General features: G+C 43.8%; 5 protein-coding genes across 5 annotated transcripts; 4 read left to right on the top strand and 1 right to left on the bottom strand.

The window, feature by feature from the left end:
* Positions 1-462: 462 nt before the first annotated feature.
* On the top strand, positions 463-8,126 carry L199_007507 (uncharacterized protein; the record flags this gene model as incomplete). Its single annotated transcript, XM_064893196.1, has 5 exons — positions 463-1,698; positions 1,771-1,845; positions 1,912-3,469; positions 3,541-3,795; positions 3,850-8,126. The coding sequence occupies 5 exons, from the start codon at positions 463-465 to the stop codon at positions 8,124-8,126; spliced, it is 7,401 nt and encodes a 2,466-aa protein (XP_064749268.1).
* Positions 8,127-8,659: 533 nt separating this feature from the next.
* On the top strand, positions 8,660-10,814 carry L199_007506 (actin-like protein ARP6; the record flags this gene model as incomplete). Its single annotated transcript, XM_064893195.1, has 10 exons — positions 8,660-8,742; positions 8,874-8,988; positions 9,045-9,113; positions 9,193-9,316; positions 9,390-9,534; positions 9,615-9,770; positions 9,859-10,097; positions 10,153-10,288; positions 10,353-10,415; positions 10,487-10,814. 10 exons carry the CDS (start codon positions 8,660-8,662, stop codon positions 10,812-10,814), a joined length of 1,458 nt encoding a protein of 485 aa, XP_064749267.1.
* Positions 10,815-11,229: 415 nt separating this feature from the next.
* L199_007505 (uncharacterized protein) lies at positions 11,230-12,909 on the top strand (the record flags this gene model as incomplete). Its single annotated transcript, XM_064893194.1, has 9 exons — positions 11,230-11,430; positions 11,540-11,600; positions 11,667-11,718; positions 11,795-11,849; positions 11,918-12,005; positions 12,096-12,249; positions 12,353-12,604; positions 12,745-12,832; positions 12,901-12,909. 9 exons carry the CDS (start codon positions 11,230-11,232, stop codon positions 12,907-12,909), a joined length of 960 nt encoding a protein of 319 aa, XP_064749266.1.
* Positions 12,910-13,327: 418 nt separating this feature from the next.
* Positions 13,328-14,370, bottom strand: L199_007504 (uncharacterized protein; the record flags this gene model as incomplete). The annotated part of the gene is made up of 2 exons (XM_064893193.1): positions 13,328-13,804; positions 13,891-14,370. 2 exons carry the CDS (start codon positions 14,368-14,370, stop codon positions 13,328-13,330), a joined length of 957 nt encoding a protein of 318 aa, XP_064749265.1.
* Positions 14,371-14,819: 449 nt separating this feature from the next.
* On the top strand, positions 14,820-20,590 carry L199_007503 (uncharacterized protein; the record flags this gene model as incomplete). The annotated part of the gene is made up of 25 exons (XM_064893192.1): positions 14,820-14,930; positions 15,132-15,238; positions 15,307-15,397; positions 15,567-15,853; positions 15,984-16,110; positions 16,171-16,251; positions 16,310-16,682; positions 16,746-16,894; positions 16,956-17,020; positions 17,073-17,165; positions 17,223-17,433; positions 17,491-17,560; positions 17,614-17,750; positions 17,808-18,139; positions 18,200-18,317; positions 18,382-18,552; positions 18,614-18,816; positions 18,881-19,007; positions 19,065-19,199; positions 19,280-19,331; positions 19,425-19,566; positions 19,627-19,738; positions 19,805-20,041; positions 20,149-20,415; positions 20,492-20,590. 25 exons carry the CDS (start codon positions 14,820-14,822, stop codon positions 20,588-20,590), a joined length of 3,897 nt encoding a protein of 1,298 aa, XP_064749264.1.
* Positions 20,591-20,596: the final 6 nt, after the last annotated feature.

The raw sequence follows: 20,596 nt of genomic DNA, 5'->3' as shown, positions 1-20,596 counted from the left end.
GTGAAGACAAAATACTATGCTTGGCAAGAAAGGGGTAATTGATCACCATCAATACCACGGTGCTCAAAAGAGTGAACAGTGTTTCTGATCAACTGGATTGATATCATCGGCGATGTTGTTGTAAGTCTACGTGGTATCCTTTGATCTTCACTTACCTTTGACGTTTCGCCGGTAAGGAGATCCTTTGGTGATCTTCCCCAAGTGTTACTTATGGATTACTGGCTATCTTACGATACGCCGATAACGGCTGGTAGATCACCACCATACACTTGAATCAGAATAGCCATCTTACTTCCCATCGTACCAACTGAACTTCATACGAAGATATTGAATAAACCAACTTATCGTACATGCTTTACTATCGAATATATGGAGATACAGACAAGTGAAACAGATAAAAACTTTACTGAATTACGTTCCAGGCTCCGGTCAGCCTCTCCCCCAACTCTCTAGATCAGCAAAATGGCCAATCCCGACGCTGCCGCACGAGAGGCACTGACCATCGTAGGTGTCCTCGGAGCGATCATTGCATTTTCTTTATTTACCTGGGCATATAAGCGGAATAAGAAATCGGCCAAGGAAAAAGACAAGGATAGAGACGATGGGAAGAAAGATCGAAAGAGGTCTAGAGATGATGATGTAAAGAAAGATCAAGATAGGGAGAGAAGAGATAGGGAGAAAGACAGAGACGACAAAAAGAGAAAGAGGGATGAAGAAAAACGTAGGAAACAAGATGAGCGAGAATCGAATAAACCGCCTGAGACCCCTGCTTCAACCAAATTCGACCCTTCCAAACAATCCGATTCGGATTCCGATGATGATGGCAATGGACCAGGAGGAGGAGGGTCCGGATCTGGTGGACCGGGAGGTGGTACAGCCGTCACTCCCAATTATCTAAATAGCAGTTTCAAAGTGACACCCGACTTCACACTCAACGTAAGATCTAGCTCGGATGATCAACCTTATACTGTGAGGTATCATGGTGATTCCACACCTACACCCAACACAGGCGGCGGAAGGGGTGGTGGGGGTGGATGGTATCCTGGAGATGGAGGAGGTGGTACACCATTAGGAGGAATGATGGCATTTCCTCAAACAGCTTCTATACCAATTGAACAATCTACCGCAGGACCCAAACCACCTTTTTCACCATTTGTTTTGGGAACTTCTAGAACTCCTTATGGATTTATGAACCAATTGGAGAATCAACCTATTCTTCGTCAACCTAAAACTCCAATTGCAATCCCAAATTATAAACCATATGTCGATATCCCCCTACCCTCTTTGGTATCTTCTTCTTCACCACTTTCATCTTCTCTTGAGTCAGAGGTGATTTCACCACTTACACCTGTAGAGATCAGGACGGCATTCATGCCTTCTGAAATGGAGATTGATCCCTTTACTTACTCTTCGGCTAAACCTGCAAAATCACATTTCTCAGCTAAAGATCTACATCATGATATAGATGATTTACAAGATATCCTCCAAGGTCGAGAAAGAGAAAGAGAAGGGGTGGATCTGAGACCTAGGAGATTGAGTGAGCTACTTGGTGTTCCTGGGTTAGGAGAGAGTCTCGGTCCGGGTGGGGATGATAGGTATAATCCTACGATGTTTGGGGATCTGGCGAGGAATAGTAGTGGTGAGGGAATGGTAAGTCCTGACAGAGCTGGTAAGAATATGAGGGGGATGAGTCCTATCGTAAGTTAAAGCAGATCACATTCATATGTACTGTTTACTCAGTACTGATGATGGTTTCCCCATACTCGTTAGGATTTAAATCCCATATACATTGCTGAGGATGGCGAGAAGGTCAAAACTTTATCCCCACTTAAAGCTGATTCACCTGTAAGTGACAATTGAAAATTACCATCTGGTATTTGCTGACTTATATACTTGGTATTGCTTACTTAGGAGAAGATCAAAGAAAAAGCTAAACGACGAGAGAAAGAGAGGAATGGTAAAACATGGGACGAAGTGAAAGGACGATATGTTTCACCTCGAACTGTCGACTTGCCTACTCCTTTAGCTGAGGAGGCCAAAAAGGCTAAACGGAGACAACAAGAGATCGACAATGCTCTTGATGATCATGAGAGGGCCAAAACTAAAACCAAGAAAGAGAAAGAGAAGATACCTATCTCACCTGAAAGAGTTAGGAATAGAGAAAGAGATAGAGTAAAGAAGATGAAAAAGCAAAGAGTTAAAGTGATCGATAGGAATACTGGTAAAATCAGGAATGAAGAGATTTTAGTGACTGATTTATCATCTTCTGAAACTGAAAAAGTATCTTCACCTAGAAAGAGACGAGCTAAGGTGTCTATAAGGGGTAGTGCGAGTGAAGGTGAAGAGCTGTACGAGAAGGAGAAAGCCAGAAAGAAGAAGAGAGAAAAGTTAAGGAGGAAGTTGAAAGGTGAAGAGATTGAAGATGAGTATATAACTGTTGATGAGGATGGTAGGCGAATAAAGAAAAAGAAGAAGAAGAGAGCCTTGGTCAGTTCGGATGAAGAAGATGAGAGAGTAAGATCAAAGAAGAAAGAAAGGAAAGAAGGATATTATTCTGATGAAGAGGATGTACGTGTCAGTAGACGTAAAGCCAAGGCGAAAAGGGACAAAGTCAGAAATGGGCGTGGTGGTGTCGAGTTGGATGATGAAGATGAGGATGAGATGCTCTATGAGAGATATACTGATAAGACTGGTAGACCAAGATTGAGGAAGATCCCACATGATGATCCGTATCAGGAATTCTATCGAAAGAGATCCAAAGCTAAAGCTGGCAATGCAGCTGGAGGAGGGATCGATGATTATGATGAAGATTATGAATTGGATAGGATCCAACAAGGTGGACAAGGTAGACCCAGACGACAAGTGCGACAACCTATTTACCAAGATGGGGATATCATTCCTCTGCAGAATGTTGGAAGAGATTACCAACAATCCCAATCGCAAGTACAACCAGCTATTCCTGCCGATCCGATTATGGCTCAGAGAATCAGAGTTGACCAATCGGGTTTGGAAGATGAGATTGCTAGAGAGAATCCATCATTAGGCAGAGCACAAAGGGAAGAATTGGCTAGATTGAGATTACAGAAGATGGATGCCGAACATGAGAAAGATAATTCTTTTACTAGAGGTAGAAAGCTTGGTCAAGATGGATCGAGAGTGGATGAAGAAGAGGACGAAGATGCATTGGGTAAGACCAATAGAGATGGGCGATTTAACGATGTTGGCAACCCTCATGAAGAAGTGACTAGACCTGGGCTACAGACCAAAGCACAACATCTTCAAGATGAGCTCGAAGAGAGAAAAGTTGAGGGACCGGGTCGAAGGAGAGTTGTCACATCCTCAGAAAATGCTGGAGAAGGGATAGTCACTGAAGAGCGGCTTAAGCAGAACGAGGAGATCGTTCTTGGTCATAGTGAAAGAGTTGGGAAAGCTGAAGGTGTTGAGACTGTGAAAGCTGAAAGTCCTCGACGTAAGTTTTGTATTTTGAGGCCAATTGACGAGAATGAGTAGCAAGCACTGATATTGTCGTGAAACCACCAGTACAAGTACCCGTTAAGCCACAAGGTCCAAACGAGCGGAATCGTAAACAATTCGAGAGACGAGAAAGAAGACGAGTTGGCCTGAATGATGAATCGGCGGATGAACGGGAAATAGAGGTCGATGAGACTAGCGGAACGGCTCATGAAAATGATAGATCTCGTCAGGAGGTGTTTGAGCTACCCGCAGAGCCTATTAGGGCGAGGAATCCCCTAACGACAGAGAATGTATTTGATGCTCGCGAGGAGTCGAGACCTGGTAAGTTGAGCTGGTCTATTGCCATATATCATGACTGACAATCACTCTTGTCAGGTGGATCAGACCATCACTCTCGAATAGACGAGACTGTCCTAGAAAATGATCGCCTACTTCATGGGTCGGAACATGCAAGGAGAAGAAGCATCAGGGAAAATGACAATGACTCTCGATCTGAACACGATGGAAAATCCCAAGTCAATGTTGAAAGGGAAAGATCCCCCACTATAAGACACGGTATACGAGTAAGACAACAAGATGAACTGGCGAGCTCTCCACCTGCTCATGCTAGAAGGACCGAGATCGAGGTCGAGGAGGTCGAGGAGGATATGCAACATAGAGAGAAGCGGCGACCTAAGCCATTGGCCTTGGAAGCTCCTAAAGCTACCAGGAATGCTGCTAGGGCAGACCACTCAGAAGAGGTACAGACTCAATACAGAAGGAAAGAAAGTCCGGATGGATCCCAGCCTTCTCCAGTCAGAGGATCGAGTACCCAAGATGGTGAGAAAGCCAAACGAAGAGCGGAGGTTTTGGCTCGTGCCAAGCTAGAGCACAGATATGAAACTTGGGAACAGATCATCTCCAGGGAGGTTAACTCTCACAAATCTGTAGATCCGGCAGATAGAGTACATGTACGTGAGAAGTCAATGAGGAGATGGATGAAGGGAAAAGATCGAATGATATCTGATAATCCCAGACGATCCGAAGAGGATCCGTTAATTGATGTGGTGCAAGGTGTAGTAAAGAAGTATGAAAGTAAGATGCAAAGAGATTCTCAATCTGAGTCTGTCCCTCAAGATCATCAAGTTCGGGGGAAGACTTCTCGGAACCAGTTAATGGAAGCTGGAGAACCTCTACATCGTCGACAACAAGCAAGGAAAGAAAATTCACCTGTCAAGCAGCAGGTTTCCTCTCAACATGATGCTAGAGAAGAAAAGCGAAGAAGACGAGAGAGAAGTATGGATGACGTTGACACTACACGAGAGATCCTCGATTTGACAGATCTTACTGATGAGCAAGTACACGAATACGAAAGAACGGGCAAATTACCTTCTCGCCACATGCCTCGAGAAATCCATGACGACACAGAAAGAGCAGAAACCAAAACTGTAAAACCCGCTCTACGCTACAAAGCTCATCGGGACGATGATAACGAAGATGAAGATCAGCCGAGGATGCAGTTAGCTTCTACAGGACCTGGACCGATCCCTGATGAAGATGCTGATATAGGTGCTCCAGATGGGGTGCGCACAGCTCAAAAGATGAGCAAGAAAAAAGCTCCTTTAGTCCTTTTTGACAAATCTGAATATCTCACTGAAAGAATGGAAGACAACCTTCGGCCAACCAATGATTACAAACAGGATTTCAGCCTATACGAAGATGACCCCTATGAAGATGCGCCTGTCAAAGCGGAAACGAGACCCATCGTACAGCCTGAAAAAGAAAGGATTGGACCAATCATCAAGGATATTGTTGTGGACGAAAAACGACGGAACGAAAGACGAGATTCTGGATATGTTTCTGATGAAGGTAAAGAGGCTGAACTTGAACTTTCTGAAAGACCTATTCCCAATAAGTTATCGATCGGTAATAAAGATACGAATGACAAAGATTTATTCGAACATACAGAAGATGTCAAACCTGTAAAATACAGATTTGAAGAGAGGCTTGGAAAAGATGAAAAAGCCCATGTACCTGGTGAAACCGGGTATGAAACGAACAGATGGCCTTTGGAAGGTAGAGATCCAATTGAAGAGTTCCATGAGACATTGATGAAAGAAAATCAACATCCTTTACAAGTCCATCATGCTTTTATTCCTGATCACGAACCAAGAGGTGATGGTAGGACCGAAGAAGTCTTCTCTGACGATGAACCGAATGTGACTAAACCGCTGAATATCCCACCAAAGCGGAAGGGAACTAAACCTACTAAATCTGTGTTGAGAACTGATGATATGCGGGAGGACCAAAAAGAGTTTCAAGATGAGATGAAAATGGAGAATACGAGATCTGATATGAGAATGATGGGTCATCGTGGACGAATGGATGTTAAAGAAGCGAAGAAGAGAGAAAAGGCTGAAAGGCGGAAACGTGTCCCAGACGATTTCTACCAGTCTGATGCAGACGATGATGAAGAGTCACCTGTTAGAGGTGATCGCAAAGCCAAATCTGATCAAGGCAGAAGTCCACCTGCCATAAGCCCTCTTTCGCCCAATTCTCGATGGATCGTAGGGGAAAGAGCCAAGATAAGGGAAGAAAGAGCGAAGCAGAATAGACAGGTAATTGATGATTATGATGTATCTGAAGAAGAGGAAAATTTCACCTTGAAGTCAAAGAGGAGAGATGAGTTTCGTAGAGCAGGAAGAAGTGAGAAAGAAGAAGCAAGAGGTGAGAGGGAGACCAATGAAGGAAGGAGGACGGAGTACGGTCAGGCTTCAAGAGGGGGGAGAGGCGCTTCGAACGTTACCGAAGACGATGACACCGAGGAAATACCTGAAGGGGACAGATCAAGGCGAGAGGCTAGGAGAAACCGAAAAGATAGAAAGGATCCAGACCAAGTTGAATCCTCTTCCAACGATCGAAAGGCGCGACAGACACGACTGTCAGATCAGGAAGATGTAAATGAGACGCTCGTGAACGATGATAGGGAGAGAAGCCGCAGAAGGAGGCAAGCAGATGATACAAGACCAGATCGAAGCTACAATGATCAAGCTTCCACGAAACGGAAACCTCGGAAGATTGACAACGAAAATGCCAAACCTGACTCTGACATGCAGAACACTAAGCCGGATCAATTAGACTTGAAAGATAACGGGTCTATCCAAGATGACGATACTGACTGGGATGAAGAGGACCAAAGCAACGTCAGGACCCAAAGACCAGAGGTGGAAGGTTCAGACCAAGGACCAGAAGAACCCAATAGGAATTTCCGCCACAATGGTAGAAAGACCGGTGCACAAGCAGATTCTGATGATTTAGACGAGGAAGACGGTACCAGAAATCAAGATACCAAGACCTGTCAAACTAATGAAGAGACTCGGGAAGCCAATAGGGAGCAGGAGCAAGATAAAGCAAGAGCTGAAGAAAGTCGTCGAAAGGAAGATGATCAAATGGCTAAGAGACAACAAGAATCAATTGAGAAGCGACAGAATAGATCGAAATCGTCTACTCACAGAGATGACGTTGACAACGATGATGCTCATATGAGAGATTACAATACTTCCCGCATATCTTGGAGTCCCAAAACCCATTTCCGATCTGGGTGGGTTATCCTCAGAAATGCACCTATCTGGTCCTCGTTTTCCGCCATTGGATTCATTCTATACGTCGAAATTACCAGACAACTATTTTCCCTATTGGCAATTTCATCCGGATCACTTACAGCTGCCACTTCCGCTCCATCCAGTGGATTGACTAAACGAGCCGGTTCAGTCGACTATCTAGGATTGGATCTTCAATTGACACAAACCTGGTTTTCCAACCTCTTCTCCACCAACGGAGTGGAATCTACCTCGTTCTTCGTTTTCATCAGTTTATGGAATATCCTTTGTATACCCCTCCTGGCTTATCTGATTTACTCAACACTTGAAAAAGCTTCTAACCCCCATGATAAGGAAAGTACAAAATCATGGTTATGGCGAAAACTCAAGGATACCATCGGATCTTCCGTACAAGTCATCCTTATGGAAAGACGATTACGCGGATTTAGGTCGTTCATCAAGCGATCCAGTCTATGGACAATGATTAGATCAACTATATTCATCTGTCAATTGATTGGTACGATTCTAGTTTTCAGACAAACTATGAGTCTCGCCTACCTGTCTGCCACTGGATCAACATCAACTACATTCTCAAAATCAGCAGATGTAGTTTCCACTATCACCTCATTAAGTGAAGTTGCAAGCGGACTGACTAACGGTCAAGTATTCGGTATAACCAATTTCATCTTTTTGTTACTACTCCTCAACATATCTATCTCATGGTATACCTTGCTTCATTCGAAGAAGACAGCAGCTCAAGGTTCGAGATCGATCCTCAAGTGGATATCGATCTGTATGATTACCACGACATTTATCGTTTGTTTATTGTATTTCCAGGAAATCGCAAATTACCTAATTCAATCCCAAAATTCCACCAATATGGAGGGCTCGAGTGGGATGATCGTACTGATTTCAGCAAACTTCATGTTTATGGGTTTGTTGCCTGCTATGGGATATGTGGTTTATGAATTGGGTAAAATGTGGGATAGGAAGTTCCCTAATGGATTTTTCAATGGGAGGAGAGGTAGAGGTGGGTCGGGTGGAGGGAATAATTCGTTTTGTTGGATAGGTTGAGGACCTGTATAAGTCAAGATGATATGTTTTTAGAAGGATTGTAATCTGTCTGATCTTATTGATGTATGATCATATTGTATCTAGTACCATTGTGTACAGTAGTATGTATTAGCAGATAATTGAAATCGTTTGATACCCATATAATGCCTCATGGAGCCAATGCGAGAGACAGGTAGCAACGGAGAAAAAGAACACATAGATGCTCTTATGGCTTGGTCTGGTCAGTAAATTCATAAGTGAGAGCGGTGAGAGATCCAAACGATCTGAAGGACTGTCTGGTATCTTCTCAGCGATCATATGCATCTTCTGACATGCTCAGCAACCCAATACCTCAATCTGCATTTAATCCTTGACCACTGCCAAACACAACCACACCAGTTTGACTCGTAGTTCCGACGGAAACTACTTCGGCTCAAGGAGATTTGTTGATGTTCACTTTCTTGCTTGGACACTTCCGCTCTTTCTGTCAACAACATCATACTATCAGGGCTACAATCAACTCACCAAAGTATGCAGAACATATAGCAACGACTATGACGACCCCGCCTATAGTGATACTAGATAATGGGGCGTATAATATAAAAGCTGGTATAAGTGGTGTGGATTGGGAACCTAGGTAAATTCCTCTAATGGTTCTCCAGATCATTGTTCATACTCCTTGTAGATGAGCTTGTCACCTCCGAACACGGCACGTCTGAGCATTATACGTCTCACACAGATGCTGATGCTCTCGATTTGTACTCGTAGAATATTTCCAAACTCGATAGCCCGTTCGAGGACCGAGAAGAAAGTGTATGTCGGTGATGAAATAGATAGTTGTCGTGATCTTTCGGGAATAGTTTATAGAAGGCCGTTTGAACGGGTGAGCTGATACTGTTCTTCAGTTGGTCGAGTTACAAAGCTGACCAAATGCTATAGGGGATGCTGGTGAATTGGGATGCAGAAAAGATAGTTTGGGATAGGATATTTTCACCTCAAGGGTTAAATGTACGTTTCTTAGCTAGCTTATTGTCAATCCGCCCCTGTCATTTGACTGCAGATCAGCTGATGCGAGTTGAATGTTCAGATAAATCCCTCAGAATCCAGTCTACTAGTGACTGAACCATACTTCAACCTACCGAATATAGCAGAAACATACGATCAGATGGTATTTGAGGAATGGGAATTTCAGAGTTATTTCAGATGTACTCGTAAGTCAGCTGGATTTCGAAGATTGACTAGATCAGATCACAAATGAGCTGAGCTGATCATTTGGAATTATAGCTGCTGCACTGATACCGTACGGAGGACTGTTTGAAGACGAGACGGGTATCCCACCTGATTGTATGATCGTGGTGGACGTGGGATATTCTTTCACTCATGTGATACCGCTAAGAGATGGTCAGATAGTCTGGAAACACGTCAAGAGGTATGTGCATGTCCCTTCCCCTGATATCATACAGTCCTGTTCAATGCGAAGTAAAAGCTGAATGAATGGGATGACTGTAGGATCGACGTAGGAGGTAAACTCCTTACAAATCACTTAAAGCACCTCATATCGTTTAGACAGTGGAATATGATTGATCAGACACATGTAGTGAATGATGTGAGGGAACAGTGTGGGTTTGTTAGTATGGATTGGAAGAAGGATCTGGAGTTGTGCAAGTGAGTAATACTCTTTCCTCTTATAAGACTATTTGAACTTTTTCTTCTTATGCCCCTCGAGCAGTGCTAACGATTTGCAATTTCTTAGACAAAATCCTAAGAAAAATCCAATAGTACAAGAATACGTCTTACCCGATTTCTCATCTCGATCAACTTCCCGTACGGGGTATATACGCTCTGGACCAAATGCTAATCCTCCGACTGAGAACGAAGATAAACAAGTCAATGGACATAGTAGGAAAGTAGAAGAAGACGAAGAACAGATACTGGTCATGGGCAATGAAAGGTTCGCTGTACCGGAATTGTTATTCAACCCTTCTGATATCGGTATGTTTCTGTGTCTCTGCGAATGGCAGCAGCTGACAGAAATCCATGCATATAGGCCTGAAGCAATCGGGGTTACCTGAAACTATCGCATATGTCATATCGATGATGCCCGAAGAACTCAGAGGGATGTATTGGGCTCATATTGGTATCTTTGGTGGTCTAGGGAACATAGAGGCGTTGGGTGAAAGACTGTAAGCTGTCTTGACTTCCGGTCAGGGAGGAAGCCTTGGAAAGCTGATTCATCTGGTCGAGCAGAGAGCGGGATCTACAAGCGCTGTGTCCTGTCGATTATGAGATAGGGATATATGAGGCTTTTGAGTGAGTCTCGAGCTCAATTATCATATTTCACACTATCTAAGCTGATGTATTGCATTCAATCTAAATCATAGTCCCGCCTCTCCACCATACGTAGCAGCCACGACCCTCACCACCTCCGAGATATACCTATCCACCTACCCGATCACCCGAGCAGAATATCTAGAACATGGACCATCGATATGCCGACGTAGGTTTGGTGGTCCAGCTTATAATGTGAATCCACCTGGATTCACTAGTGGTGAGATATCAGGAGAGATAGATGAAGATGAGAGGGAGAGGAGGTATGCGATGGGATTGGAGAGTATAAAGGGGCGAGGAGGGAAGAAGAGGAAGGAGGAAGAGGAGGTCATCAGTGGGAATTGGGGAGGGAGAAGGAGGAGGGCGGGTGGGATGTTGTAGATCTACTATGCATGCATATTGATTGTATCGTTCACTGCATCGCACCTTGGTATCCACAACAGGCTCGATGATGAGGTATTTATTTGCTGGACAGCATATGGTATTGCCATTACCGGTTGATGCTGATGCACCACAATTGAAGTGGGGTTACCCTGAAAATCACCTTCTTTAGCGAGTTATCAGGCTGACCATCGGTTGATGACGATCATCCGTCCATGCCGCCCATTCAAACTGCCAACGCGACATTTACATTCAACCTCTCCACTTTCCACTCTCACTCATACCCTCTTCATTCTACTTGACTCGCTTTCATATACCCATACTGATCGCCAGAATACGATTAGAACAAGGTGAGTTGTCATCCTCTCATCTATCAGCATTACCTGACTGATCCTCTTGCTACTTGCAGTCAACCATGTCTCAACGAATCCACCTCAACCCCAACGCTCAAAGGCAACAGCCCATGATGGGTATGCAAGGTGGTGGTTACACGCCTGACCCAATCTCCAGACCATCCAATTCAGCTTCGTACGGTGCAGGAGGGAACGATGATCTGCTGGGTAAGGTTCAAGCGTACACTAGCAAGGTCGAGGATATGATTGAGGCTTATACTCAGGTGAGTGATGTCCATCCTTCTGTAATATACTTTAGTAGCTATGACAAGGAGCTCAGAGAAGCAGAAGTATCAATGGATCGCTGATGGATACTTGTCCTTCTTGGTATAGCCAATCAGACCTTATGTACCTGCCATGGCTAGATTCCTGATCGTCGTCACTTTCCTGGAAGGTAAGCTCATCAAACGTTAGATTCGTAAATGATGCAGTAGCTTATTCACATGATTCACTCCTGCAGACGCTCTCAGAATCATGACTCAATGGTCTGACCAACTTTGGTACCTCCAAAAGTGAGTGGAAGTCAGCTGGACAGTAGGAGATTTTGTAAGCAACCATGTGCCAAGCTGATATGACCATTCAAAATAGACATAGACACTTCCCCTGGGGTTTATCTCATCTCTTCCTCCTTATCAACGTCTTTGTTAGTACGATCAACTGCCGATCTCGAAGAGAAACGCAAAACTGATAAATCATCTTGTGTGCTCGTAGGCAATGTTGGCAGGCTCATTCGGTGTGATCGGCAAGAAATATCCTGATTACTCTGTATTCTGTCTACTCGGCGTTGTAGTCGCTCAAGGTGAGTCCGATGCTTGTTATAAGTCAAATCAGCTGTTGGCACAGTCCCAGGCTAATTACAATCGTGTAATTTGCATTTCTTCAATTATAGGTCTCGGTTACGGACTTCTCTTCGACCTTTCATTCTTCCTCCGAAACTTATCTGTCATCGGTGGTCTGCTCATGGTCTTATCTGATTCATTGCAAAATAAGAAAAAGTTGTTCGCTGGTTTACCTAGTATAAGTGAGACTGATAGAAGGAAGTAGTGAGTCTACGTTTTTCTTTTGATTTCGTACCCTCTGAGTCGGAAGTTCCATATATGCATACTAATTTGTTGTGTTGTTGACACTTCGATCTTCCTCACATAGCTTCCAACTTGCTGGTCGAATCCTGTTGATTTTCCTATTCATCGGATTTATCTTCCAAGGATCATGGTCTTTCGCTCGAGTCATCGTATCGATCGTAGGATTAGGAGCATGTATAATGGTTGCTGTGGGATTCAAAGCTAAATGGAGTGCTACCTTCCTCGTCGTATTGTTATCGGTCTTTAACGTATTCATCAATAATTGGTGGTCTGTACATTCCGCTCATCCTCAACGGGATTTCCTCAAATATGATTTGTAAGTCAACATCGCATCAGCTACTGTGGCACTTTGGAAGTGAATGCACATCACAAGCTGATTAATGGTTATTTGGTCCATATTGAATAGCTTCCAAACTCTTTGTAAGCTTTCTATTTGACTCATATGGTGAATGACAGCTTACACAATGTATTAGCTATCGTCGGTGGTCTCCTCTTACTTGTCAATATTGGCCCAGGAGGATTCTCAGTCGACGAGAAGAAGAAGGTCAGTTGCGTTCAGCGTAGCAAGAGTCCCGCTCATGAGCTGACTGGTGACACTTTCCTTTCTATCAGGTTTACTAAGAACAAAGTCGATTCGGTACTTAGTCACCTCGCAAGACGACATCAGAACTAAAAGGAAAGAGATAGCCGCGAAGTGTAAGAAGTGTTAGTAGTAGGTGATTAGCATAATTACGTATGTGGAAAAGGAATAAAGTATCGAAGCTCAGGAAGGAGGAATCGTAACCTTTTTTTACCATATATGCATGTCTGAATTTCTGGTTTTCTCGTTCTCCCAAAATGACAACTATATACAAAACAACAAGAAGAAAGCACAAATGCGAAGTAGCTAGCATGCAAAAAATTATGGACCATATACACAAGTACAACCGTAAAATACGAACAGCATCGAGCTTTAGCAATGATAGCAATCAAAATCGAATATTTAACAAGAACAGTGCTCAAAAACATTGAGCAAATTATTCAAAAAAAAAACAACTGTTCATTCAATGTCCATTGAATCAAAAGCATCCCAATTCACCTGCGAATCTAGATCCACATCCATATCCACGTCCATATTCCCCGTATGAACATTATTATCTGAGGGTTGATGTGATTGAGATTGATGAGCGTAATAAGCCTTTTCCACCTGATCTGCGAAATTGATTTCCTCCAATTCCATTTCTTCCTGCTCAGCTAAAGCAGCTTGTATTTCCCATTCCTCGTCCGATTCCTCCTGATTTACATGTTGATTATTATTCATTGTAGAAGAGGACGTTTGGTTCTGATGCTGATGATCCGCATGACTCTGATCATCCAACCTATTCATCAATTCCCTTTCTTCCTTTTGCAATTCCTCTAATTCATCTTCCCAGAATTCAGGTGTGAGTGGATCAGATCCGCCAGTTTCTATCTCGTGAGATACGAGGGAAGCATGTTGGGATTTCTTGCGTTGCAGAATTACCAGACGACGGAATATCTATTTTGGCCATTTTTGATATCAGTATGAGCTGTTTTTTTGTTTCATATGATCTCACGAGACTTGAAACGAAAAAGCCAGCTCACCTCCTCATCATCCTCTTGAGCTTTCCTATCCTGTTCTTCCTCCTCTTCTACACTCATCTCCCTCTTTACACTCCCACTCAAACCCCTCCGCTTATCCAATTCATTATTCCTATCTGCTTTTCTCTTTTCTCTAGCTTCTACGCGCCGACTAAACTTCTCTCTCCACATTAGACCTTCCATCGGGGTCGTCCCCTCAGAGAACAGGTCTGATCCTGTGGTGGTGGTCGAAGAAGATGGTAGAGAAGGTCTTTTGGACGGTCGTACATATCTCGGCGATCTTAGCTGGGCCGCACCGCTAGGGGCTGATCTGTACGACGATGGGGAAGGAAGCGAGAACGACTGGTATCTTGAACTGGATGAGCCGGGTGTAGGTGATGATAATGGTGATGAGGATCTGACATTGGGATTGGGATTGAGAGGTGATGATGATCGAGGGGTGGTCATTGCATATGTGGAATAGGGCGATAAGGCTAGTAACATGGTTTTGGGTTTGTTCCTCTTCGTGATTTGATCCAACCGTTACAATTCCTGGGTGATTCCAATTTGATATGGTTTGGATTGTGGATGTAAGAGTACACTGCTGAATGATAGAATGGGAGATATATGGGCCAGGAAAAGACATCAGTGGATGCTCAAGCTTATATCACCTTTTGCTTTGATACGTTAGTCTTACGCGTTTCTGGTTACATTACATGTCACGTGACTTGCACGTCGAGAGAGGGCGGGAAGATGAGAATATGTGAGACGCGTCGTAAAGGAACATGATGAAAAGGTGATGTCAACTTGAACTTTGAACCGATCATTATCACTCATACACTCATCCTCCTCAACGAGATTCTCCTTCCCCCATTCTCTATCATACCCTTGCAACTACTCGGCTTCCTCAGAACCGAACGCCTCCGAGAGAGGTATCGAAACACTCAACAACAATGCCCAGAGCATCAGGAACGGAGAGACCACTGGTGAAATTGGATTTCAAGGAACAGTTGATCCAATCTGGCAAGAGGGAAACTACGGATGCGTTGTTGAAGAGGATCAAGGTGGGTTTGACTGACTGAATCTTTCGACTCTCATATCCATCCCTTCTTGGTGGATATTCGAACTTCGCAAGGAGATATGATAATTGTGTTGATGAACAAGAGGTAACTGCGAATGAATGAGAAGGAAGAATTCTTTTGCCGAAACTCATCTGTGAATAATGATACTCTTACTGACAGATAGTATATATTTGTATGATATAGACATTACATCAGAAATTATCAGCCCTCGAACAAGATGGAGTAGATGTTCGATCATTAGATCCTGTGAGGAAACCTCTGATCAAAGATACGATCTTGCATCATAAAGAGTGAGCTGGTCCCTTTTCCTTTCCTCTTTTTAACTACAAGCTGACCAATTGATCTTGACTGTTCAAAGTCGAGGAGTCAAGGCATATGCGGCATGCTGCTTGGCAGATTTGTTGAGGCTTTACGCTCCTGATGCTCCTTATTCTGAATCTCAATTGAGGGTAAGTGAAATGTCTACCTGACTTTAGAAAGCCTTCTCATAATCTTCCTTTTCCTTCGTTGAAACCCCACCTTTTCTCGATATCATATGCGAAGTGATTAAAGCTCGATACGCTCCGAACATCACCCTGATATGAACCTTTTGACTGATATAGTGATATTCATCTCTAGGATATATTCGCCTTCTTCCTCGTCCAAATCACTACCAACCTCAAATTATCCACCAACTCCACTCAACCACTCCAAATCAACAGGAACAAATCGAATATACTAGACAATCAAGCTTCCCAGCAAACTCAGACTCAGACGCAGAGAGTGACTGATATACCGTATTATACGGAATACTATCATTTGATCGAGAGTCTGGCGACAATCAAGAGCATAGCGTTGATTTGCGATGTACCGGAATCGGATACTTTGACGGAGGGGTTCTTTACGGGGTTTCTGGATATAATCAGGTAAGTTATTTTACGCTGAAATCACAAAGGCACATCTCTGAATGAGCAGGAGGAAGATGGGCGGAGAGTGAAAACTGATGGAGAATGAAGGAATGAGGACCTGATACTGGACTGGCACCTGATTATGTAGACCCGATATGAACAAAACCCTCATTCGACATCTTCGAGATATCCTTGTATCGCTCATCGAAGAAGCACACCAGATACCTCAAGGTGTCATGGATTGCCTGATCAGTCAGTTCGAGAATTACGCATCTGTGAGCTAAGGTATATCCAACTCATAGCTGTTCGTAGCTGATCGTATTGATAATATATAGAGACCTGAAGTCCTCTCATTTCAGCTTACAGTAGATGTCTGTAATCAAGTGGCCGACAGACTCAAGCGACCGATTTACGCAGTATGTGATCAGCTGATGGATGAGTGCAAACGCACGTAGCTGATAACAGTACATATAGCATTTTTCCGAGATCCAAGCATCACATGGACGTGATCCCTCCAATAATGATATGAAGATCATCACCGAATCCCATGAACTTCTTCTTACAATATATAAGTTCTGTCCTGATCTCCTCCTCAACGTCGTTCCTTTACTCGAGGACAACCTGAAAGTCCGAGATGAAGACAGATTACGTCAACTGTCTGTCAAAACCTTAGGAGCGATCTTCGCTCAACGCCCTGGAGCTGAAGATCCAGCTAGAAAGTACCCATCAGCTTGGAGAGCATGGTTAGGTAGAAAAGTGGATAAAGCGTTACCTGTCAGATTAGCTTGGGTGGAAGCTACTAAGGAGGTCTTGGTCAACCATCCTGAAGTCAGGCTAGAGCTGCAAGGTGAGTCAGCATTGTCACGAAATGTGGTGACACAAGATCAAGCTGACTTGTGGAGCCATATAGGCAATCTGATTGAACGAGTTGAAGATTCGGATGAAAGAGTCAGAGCTGGGGTATGTAAAATCATCGGAGCGTTAGATTACGAGACCGCTCTACATCATATTACCTCCGCGACACTGCAAGCCATAAGTGGAAGGATGAGCGACAAAAAGGTGCGTACAGTCTTTGCTGTCAGACAATACTGTGTTTCGTCTGACATGGGAGTTCTCATAGTCATCGGTACGAACAGAAGCAGCCAATGCTCTGGCCAAGCTATGGAACCTGGCATACTCAGAAATGTAAGTTGACCTGATGGATAGCAACAGCGTATGTACTCACATTGCTCGGTAGTGAATCCAATAACGCCGATGCTATTAAGCAATTTGCTTGGATTCCTGAAGCTATTTTGGGGAGCACCCGACGAGGAGGAACGCTGGAATCACGGCAAGTTTGTCATCTCTTGACTGGGGACTTGGAGCTGATAATCAGTACCCTGCTTAGATGGCAGCTGGCTTCTATCTTCAAGCACTCCATTCTCCCTCTTCCTACCGACGCAGATGACGAACAAGCTTGGGTGGATCGATTGATCTTCGTCACTTCAAGGTTGAACGATGATGCTCTTTTGGGTCTGAAGATTATCACTGGTCTTCCGGAATTTGCCCAAGGGAATTTGCCATTCAGAGCTTTTGTGCAAGCATGTGAAGACTACAACGTGAGCTGGGGACCATAAAGCATGTGTCTTGTGATGGAGCTGACTTTCAACCTGCAGGGTGGTGTGATTGCTGAAGGTGGTCAAGACGCTAAAGCAAGATTGAATTTCATCATTGATGCTATGGCTCGTGAGTGGTCTAAGTTCATGAGGTATAATATCGGACTAACTGTTCGTTATCAGGATCATACTTTGGTGATGTTGATAAAGCGAAGAGGGATTTACATGCGTTTGCAGCCTCAAACGAAGCAAGGTTATTCAAGCTGTACAAGACCTGTGTGGATGTTCAGTCGAATCTGTCTTCTATCATTAAAGCTAGAGTATGTACTGGTCCCCTTCTCATCTCATTTTCCAAAAGCTGACATCGACTGTGACAGAACGAGTTGCTTCGAAAGGTACATCAAGCCCATGATGATCTTCTACAAACGATCACTTCCCTCGTTGACATATCGACCTGGAACATCGTCAATCAATCTTCGATTCCACCCCTTATCCGCCGAATCTCCAAACCCGAATCCGAAGCGTCTTCCACTGCCGCTGCCAAGTTATTAGGTATCATAGCTAAAGAAGGAGCGCCAATGTTCAAAAATCATACTGGACAGTTGACGGTTGCAATGATGGATAAGAAGAATGATCAATTGGTGGAACTGGCTTTGCAAGCTTTATCGGCTGTTTGTAAGATCTACCCGGAAGTCGCTCCTGCTGAACAGTGAGTTTTTAATGCTGCAATGGTTTCATAAAAGACAAATTGACAGGTGGTTGTGCCCAGTCGACCGGTTGAACGAGCCACCACTGTTGCTCTTGAAGGTACACAAAGACAAGCCAAATTCGCTGCTCGTTTCCTGGCGAGAAGCAAAGAACCTCAAGCTTGTGAGAAGCTTGTTGCTGTGAGTGATCATCGGTTGAGTTTTAGACGTTGATCTTTCAGCTGATTTGCCTTTTGACCGACAGAGTATAGTAAAAGGATTCAACAAGACTAGTGGTACAGAACAGCTTCTCACTCATCTTCGAGCTTTGACCGAGCTCGCTTTGTCTAAACCTCAGGCATTACAGACAAAGAGTGATGAGATTATGACTTTCATAATGAACGAAGTCATGTTGGCTCCTTCCCCATCTGCTGATGTGAGTCGATTCAGACTGATACCGAGCTACGGCTGCTGACACAATGCGACATGCGCTATAGATCGAGAGTGGCGATGAATGGGTCGAGATCGAAGAACTTGAACCACTCGACCGAGCCAAGATACTAGGATTGAAGTTCCTTACTCACAGGTGTCTCGCTTTCGCCCGAGATGAAGAAGCTGAGAAAATTCTTAAGCCTGTTTTGTCCTTGTTGATTTCAGTTTTGGATAATGAGGGTATGATCAATGAGAATACCAAGGAAGGGTAAGCAGTTCAGCTGTTCCAATTCTCTTCTTCTCGGGAAGCTGATTGTTGATTGTCTCTGCAGTGGATTTGCACGATGTCATCTCCGTTTACAAGCTAGTACATGTCTACTCAAATTAGCCAATGCGAGAGTATATGATCGAGCTATGGCCCGACAAACTCAATTTGACGTTGTCGTCGGTGTAATTCAAGTGAGCTATGATTTTATCGCCTTCCGATAGATGAAACGCTGATTCATCGAGTGATAGGACGCTTGTTATATGGTTCGACACCTGTATCTGAAAAAACTCAACAAGGTCTTACCTACTCAACGATTGTCGCCCAGATGGAATATCACTCCTGTCATGATTGCTATGGATCCTGAAACGGAAAATATAGTAGCTGTGAGTGTCTTTCCAGTGTATCAGATGACTGACCCACGGAGGAGCAACGGATGGCAGCTGATCATGCATATGGTTGATAGGGTCGTGGGATCATGCAGAAGATTGTGGTGGCTTGCACCAACTTCCCCACTTGTAAGTATCATCCCCCAGGCCAAAGCCTTTGACTTCAAGGTCAGATGAGCTTGGCAAGCGGGCGAAGCTGATATCAATCTGATGCACATACAGTCGACAAAGTAGAAAGGATCGAAATGCCTTTAGCGAGATTATTACATTTCCTAGCTCATCATCCTGATCTACATTGGACAGATCCTGAAGAAGGTGGGGAGGAAGGTATATCAGACCAGCAGAACTTGAAAGATATGGCGAGGTCAGTTATCTCAAGCCCGACCGCGTCTCCACTCAAGCTAATTTGATTGATGGCTAATAGCTTTATCGAATTGTACCTTGACTGCGTTGCTAATCGAGATAATATCGGATTACTGTATGCTATCGCTCAGGGACTGAAGGGTATCAGAGATCGTGTAGGTGACAACAGTAAAGTAAGTCATTAATAACATATGTGTCAATCAAGATGGCAAATTGATTTCTGACTTTTTGCAATACAGCCTTTATGGACTTTGGCAGAATTGGCTCAAGTGATCATCAAGAACCGAGCCGATAAACACGCTTGGTCCATACCGATTTATCCTGGACATTTGAAATGGCCAAAAGATATTTTCCATCATGCTGAGAACCTCGAAGATAAGCAGAAGGTACAAAGGACACAATATCTGAGTGAGGAAGTCAGGAATTGGGCGAGAGGTTTGGGTAGGAGGAATATTAACCCCGTTTCACAACCTGTTGTGAGTGTTGTTACAACTTCTTTGATATTGAAGATGTCAACTGTTTTTTGGTCAGAACAATCAAAGGAAGTAATACTAATCATAGTGGTATTCGATGGTTTACACAGCGAAAGATCGAGAATAACAATACCTCGCCAAGTCATGGAAATGGAAATTCGAATAAGCGTAAATCATCTTCAACGACGACTAAGAAAACGCCAAAGAAGAGAAGAAGGATCGAAGAGAGCGAAGATGAGGATCAGGATTCAGAGGACGAGGATGAGTCAGATGAAGACGGAGATGAAAGTGGAAGTGGAAGTGAGGAAGATGAAGGTGAAGAGATGGACGAAGAGGGTGAAGATGTTTTAGGAAGAGGTGGAAGAAGGGGAGCAAAGGTGAGTTATCCCGTCTTCAGCTTCTCAGTCTCAACGGAGTCAGTTAACTCAGATTCCGGTTGTTCCATGACGATAGACAAAAGCCAGACGTGCTGTTTCTGGTAAGAAGAAGAGTAAGAAGAGTAAATCCAAGAAGGAAGATGATGATTCAGATTTGACGGATCTGTCAGATTGAATGAGA

The sequence above is a fragment of the Kwoniella botswanensis genome, chromosome 2 (assembly GCF_036426115.1).
Source record: "Kwoniella botswanensis chromosome 2, complete sequence".
Classification (NCBI taxonomy): domain Eukaryota; kingdom Fungi; phylum Basidiomycota; class Tremellomycetes; order Tremellales; family Cryptococcaceae; genus Kwoniella; species Kwoniella botswanensis.
The sequence above is the reverse complement of the archived record's forward strand: the minus strand, read 5'-3'. Positions and strand labels throughout refer to the sequence as shown.